The 6,308-nt window shown below is 48.3% G+C and overlaps 1 protein-coding gene across 1 annotated transcript in view; it reads right to left on the minus strand.

The window, feature by feature from the left end:
- CPT2 (carnitine palmitoyltransferase 2) overlaps positions 1–5,563 on the minus strand; it is a 20,681-nt gene extending 15,118 nt beyond the window's left edge. The window contains exon 1 of the mRNA XM_032296971.1: positions 5,232–5,563. Coding sequence (XP_032152862.1) covers positions 5,232–5,383 — 152 coding nt within the window. The 5' untranslated portion in view covers positions 5,384–5,563. The remainder of the gene's footprint in view (positions 1–5,231) is intronic.
- Positions 5,564–6,308: the final 745 nt, after the last annotated feature.

Here is a 6,308-nt window from a genome sequence, read left to right on the forward strand (position 1 = left end):
TGCCTGTAATCCCAGCTACTCAGGAGGCTGAGGCAGGAGAATTGCCTGAACCCAGGAGGCGGAGGCTGCGGTGAGCCGAGATCGTGCCATTGCACTCCAGCCTGGGTAACGAGAGCGAAACTCCGTCTCAAAAAAAAAAAAAAAAGAAAGAAAATGTTGATAGCAGTAATTTTCTGTCGTGATTTTACTGATCTGTGAAGTCTAAAGGTATAAGAAGTATGGTACTGACACAGTGGAAAGAGGATGGGGTCTAAAGTCAGACCTAGGCTTGAAGCTCAGCACTGCCATTTATATCTAGTTATGTGGTCACAGGTGGCAAATTACTTGATGTCTCTCAGACTCCACTTCCAGTCTATGAGTTGAAAAGAACTGCCTCACAGAGAGATCTGAAATGCATTTCTCAAGTTCCAGCCACACGTAGGCACAAGTCTATCACCAACATGTCCAGTATACTGGAGAGGTGAAATTCACAGCCTTTAGAATCACACAGATCTAGGCTTGCATCTTGCACCCTGGCACTTATTATCCATGTGATCTTGGGCAAATTTCTGACTTCTCTGGCGCCTCTCTCTCCATTTGTTAAATAATAACTCATAGGGCTCTTAAGAGGATTAAATAATAGACATAAAGAGCTTAGCAGGAATCTGACACACCATCAACACTGAACATACAGCATACACTAAATGTACATTAGATATTCGTAGATATCCAGATATCTAAAGTTATCTACAGACAATACACTCTAAATCCTTCCATTTCCCTATTGGTTTCCTGCCCTCCTTCTATTTCAACACCTCCCACAGGAAGTGCAAACTGTGCCCCCTATTATTTTCTTCTATCCACTCAGTACCATCCAATTTGGCCTCATGCAGCTATTCTTCACCAGCCCCTTCTACCATACCTTTTAGAACTTCCATTCCATCCTGTATTCTATAAAGTCTTGTCCAGCACTTCTCCTACCTCCTCACTCTTCTCAATCTGACTATTCTAAAATACCACTTGCTTTCAGATTTCTCTCCAAAGAAAGCCACTCTCCAACTTTTAGGAGGGACCAGTATCCTGAGTCTCAGAGACCCAGTGAGAACCAATATGACTTAATTACAGGACTTGTAGAACTATTAGGAAGGGGGACTCTCCAATAGCTAGGGTCACTAAGCTCTGCCTCACATGTTGGCTGCCACTTTGTCACCATGAGAGAGCCTGCTTGAGAATGGAGTCACATACATTTTAAAAAGCCAAGCAGGAAGGCAAAAGAGAGTTCAGGGGACATCATCTGAGCCCCTCAAGGCAACCTGGATTTTTAGGTCTGTGAGGTCATCTGTTCCTGTTGGCTTAAACTAGTTTGCATTGGAGTTTCTGTAACTTGCTACTACAAAGGTCCTTACTGTAACAATTTCTTTTTCTATAAGTGATCACAAACCATTCTTCCAGTCAACATTTATTCTCTAACATCCAAAACAAGTAGAAAGAAAGAAAAGGAAGGAAAGAAAGAAAAAAAGAAAAGAAAGAAAACATATATTCTCTTGAAAAATCAAGACGTGTGATCACCTCTGGTTTCGTTGCACTATTCTGCTTTCTCCACAATTCCTCAATGAACACCAAAAGTTTCATGTGCATTCTGGGAGTTCCTTGAGCTCCCTGTGTTGTAATTCACCAGGGTTTGAAAGTAGAGCCAGGGTCTTGAGAGGGGTACATGGCAGTTTCATCTTAGCCACATCGGTTCTCCTTCCTACCTCACCTCCGCTAAACATCATTTGCCATAATGAAGACCGCTGTAAGTGCTAAAAAGATTTGTCTCCTGTGTACGTTGCTCTCCACCAGCAGCCATCATTGTCCCATTGGCCTCCAAGCAGTAGGTATATTATTGTTCTTCAGAACACAGCTAAAAAGCCTTTTCTATATTTACGTGCTCTAGTTATAATTCGGATAGTTTTCACAGAGTTGCTAAGGAATAAAGTCATCCTGGATGTCAAGACAATCGGTCTGAAGGACATGCCTCTGGAACCGAAAGCATTACTGTTTCCACCTGTTACCCTCCGTACCCTGAAAACTGTCTCACCTGCCTCCTACGTGGATTCTAGAGAACGTGCCTATTATGTCTTGGGCTTAAATAAGACATGTAATGATTAGGGATTAAAAGAAAAACAACAGGAAACTGGCATTTATTACCAATCAATTGTAGACCTAACTTGGTGCCTGATCATTGTTTTTTTAAAAGATACAATGGGCCCCTCTTCCCCACACTCACCCTGGGCCAATTCCAATAATTTAAGGCCTAACCGTGATTCTTTACTTTGGGCTGAGCGTCTTACAAACTTCTCCCAATTCTGAACATGTCATGTATTTCAGGCTTCTGATCCTTGGCACGTGCTGCTCTATCCTCCCTGATTCCTCTCCCGTGGTAAACTTCAAATACCAGCCCAATGGTCACCTCCTCCGTGAAGCTTCCTGTACTTACCCAGGCACCAAGTCATTCACACAACACAACAGTTCTCTTCTGGCACATTCTAGACATGCAACAAATGTTTGTTGAAAGCAGTTGTAGTAATTATGAATATCCACTGAGTATCTGCCATGTACCAGATGCTATACTAAATGCTTTAATATCATCATTCCCATTTCTAGGTGAGATGACTTGCTCATGGCCACATAGCTAGTAAGTGGAACTGGGATGAAAAATTAGGTCTGGGGATAGGCACCGTGGCTCATGCCTGTAATCCTAGCACTCTGGGAGGCCTAGGCAGGTGGATCACCTGAGGATAGGAGTTCAAGACCAGCCTGGCCAACATGTTGAAACCCTATATCCACTAAAAATACAAAAAAAAATTAGCTGGGCGTGGTGGCACATGCCTGTAATTCCAGCTACCTGGGAGGCTGAGGCAGGAGAATCGCTTGAACTCAGGAGGCGGAGGTTGCAGTCAGCCGAGATAGCGCCACTGCACTCCAGCCTGGGTGACAGCGAGACTCAGTCTCAAAAGAAAAGAAAAGAAAAAGGAAAATCAGGTCTGACTCTTGGTTCATGCGCTTAATGACCATTAAGATGCTCCTTCTGGCCGGGCACGGTGGCTCATGCCTGTAATCCCAGCACTTTGGGAGGCCGAGGCAGGTGGATCACAAGGTCATGATCTCGAGACCAGCCTGGCCAACACGGTGAAACCCATCTCTACTAAAAATACAAAAATAAGCCGGGCCTTGGTGACATGCGCCTGTAATCCCAGCCACTCAGGAGCCTGCGGCAGGAGAATCACTAGAACCCAGAAGGCAGAGTTTGCAGTGAGCCGAGACAGTGCCATTGCACTCTAGCCTGAGTGAAAGAGTGAGACTCCGCCTCAAAAAAAAAAAAAAAAGAGTTGCAGATCCAGAATCTGAAACTACATTCTACCAGACCTCAAAGTCAGGACTTTTCACCAAGTGTGACATCAATGAGTGAGTGTGAAAGATTATACATTTTACCAGTCTAGCATCTGAGAGAGAGGAATCTCATCTCTCATCTGACTCCCAATTTACAAATGAGGTAATGGATGTCTGGGGGAGGTTGGTTGCTTAAGGTTATACAGGGGTGACTAGTGGTACTCTTTGAACTGGAGTTTGAATTGGTACCTCCAGATTCCTACAGACTGTGCTGTGGATGGGGCTGGAATAAATGATCTTAAATATTCTTTCCAGCTTTCCAATTCTAAAATGCAGAAAAACCCTCTGATCTTAAACCTGGGTGGGGCCCAGGCCTGGCTGAAAGTCAATGACCACCTGACTCTGAACTTGGCAAGTGAAAACAGACTCTGTCAGTCCTCACCTTTCACCCACATACTGGCTCAGCTCATAAAAACAAGCTAACAGGGAGGAAGTCTGTCCCAGGCCTATCCCACAGGCACAAAGCCCCTTTTTCTTCCTCCCTCTTGCCACATGTAGATAATCTCATTTTCATTTGTCTTTGATGTCTGCACAAAATGTCATTTCACAAGAATCACTCCATCTTCCTGAGAGGGTGGGGGTGTGTAGTGATGACACTGGGTTAAGTGGTCTTGGATGCAGAGAAAAACAGCAACCCAGCAGCTGCGGTGAGGCCTGTGACAAAATCTTTGTTCCACACATGGGGAAGGAGCCTGGCTGCCAGCTCCTGGAGTGCCGGGAATCCCTCAGGGTAGTCTGGTGAGAAAGGTGAGACGGGTCTTTGAGACAAATTTTGAACTTGCCTCCAGGAACTGAGTTACTCATTAAGTTAGAAGTTAGTTCAGGTTTGGTTTAAAGGGTGAAGAAAATTTCTGATGTTGAAGAAGGACACCTGGCAACTCAGATGAAGGCTGGGGGAACTGGAAGCTGGATTCAAGAAAGTACTGGGGGAGGGAAGAGGAGAGGATTTACTAAGGCTATTTTCAGAGTGGAAGTGGATTCTGGGGGAAGGTTCCCAAGGCCGGGTAGCCCATGGTGAGGAGGAGAGAGAATTTGAGTGGGCTCTGGATCTGAGTATGATGGACTGTGGACCGAGTACTGAGGGTGGTGTCTAGAATTCTGGGAGGGTGAGCTGCACTTTCAAGGGGTACTGCGGGTGAGGAAGGATGTTTTAGAGGGAGGAACGTGTTGAGGAGGGCTGGGAGGGAGTGAAAAGCTTCCGGGTGAAGACTGGACTTAGGAGGTTAAAGATTTAAAAACATGGGTGAAGGTCAGTTGAGGGCAAGGGTGAACACTTGCGGGCTGTGCTTGTGGGGGCTGATGGAGGGGGTGAAAGAACAGTATGGGAGAAATGGGGGTGGGGCTGAGGGTCCTGAGTGACAGGGGTGAGGGCGGTGCTGGGAGAAGTTGAGGAATGGTAACCAAGATGTGTTAGGAATCAGCCTACCCAAATTCCTGGCAGGAATGTGAGGCAGTCATTAAAGTACTTCAGGAGACACCGTAGTCGAGGGGTTACAGCAGTGCTGGAGACAAGCAGATCTGGCATTTTTCAGGGAGAAGAGAAGGACTCTTAGGATAGCTGGCTAGAAGCTAGGTTAATAGAGAGGGAATCTGAGATAATATCGAGGGCTTCTGGAAGAGAATGTGAGGGTTCTGAGGTTCCTGTGCTAGGAGATTCTGAAAGTCCCAAGACTTCCATATGAGGGGATGTGGCAGCCTCCTCCACGGTAGGGGTTTCGGGGTGCAAGCGGGTTCACTAGAAGAGTCATGAGTGACTGCAGTCAGGTTGGGGCCGATCCTGGGATGGCAGCGGGCTGCGGGCACCCGGAGGCCAGGCTTACCTGGGCAGGCTGTCCTGGTAGTGCATGGTGGGCACGATGCTGCGCTGCAGGTACTGGCCGGGCCCGGAGCCGGCGCTAAGGCGCCGACTGGGGGCTCCCGGGCCAACCGCGGGGCACCGGGGCCAGGCGCGCAGCAGTAGGCGGGGTACCATCGTCACGGGAGCCTGCGGCGGCGAGAACACGGCAAGCAGGGAATTCCGCAGTCTAAAGACAGGCCGCTGCCCTTAGGGACCAGGACACAGCGTCAGGACTCCCCGCCCACGTCTTATCAGCCAGCAGGCCACTTCCGGCCCCAGAGCGGCCGTCAGCCCCGCCCCGGACTGGCCCCTCCCCGGACAGGGATCGCCCACGGCCAGGCCCCGCCCACGGCCAGGCCCCGCCCACCACCAGGCCCCGCCCGGAAGGGGGGCCCAGCCTCCTCACGGCTGGTGTACCTTCCTTTTCTTAGGAGGCGGGCAGCCGAGCTCCGCAGCCGTTCCTCCCCGCTTTTTGGAGCAAGACAGAAACTGGAGCTGAAAAAAAAAAGCTAAGAAACGTGTTTGGAATTTGATAACCCTAAATTTGATCCAGGCTCCATCCTTGAGAGACTGTGGACTACATTTTAAACCTCTATTTCCTCATCTAAGAAGTAGAGATCGCAATGATCCGAGGTACCTCCCAAGATTCTAGATATGAAATAAAGATGCTATGCAAGGTGCGTGGTGCTTAATAGTCGAGCAGTAAACGGTGCCGGTTGTTACTGTTGCTAGTAATCCGTGCTGAAGATGATTGACATAAAATGACCCTGAACACTGCACGGCTGCTGCCCTGCCAGCAGCTCACCTGAGTGGATGGACGTTAGAAAGGATTTGTGCAGGAGCTGGAAACCTGGAGTTTCCCGCCAGCCACCATTTCAGTGCAGAAAGCCCCTTCCAGCGGAGTCCCCTCGGCTCCGCCTGAACACCCATTCTCAGCTTGAGCATTTCCAAAGACAGGAAGCTCACTGTTAAGAGGAAACCCTTGTCCTCTGGCTCTAGGGAGTCTTCCATGTTCAGTCTGTTGGAGGAGGCTTCCTGTCACCACAGATCACCTCCAAGA

The sequence above is a fragment of the Sapajus apella genome, unplaced genomic scaffold, assembly GCF_009761245.1.
Source record: "Sapajus apella isolate SASKATOON/1434 unplaced genomic scaffold, GSC_monkey_1.0 scaffold36, whole genome shotgun sequence".
NCBI classification, from domain to species: Eukaryota; Metazoa; Chordata; class Mammalia; order Primates; family Cebidae; genus Sapajus; species Sapajus apella.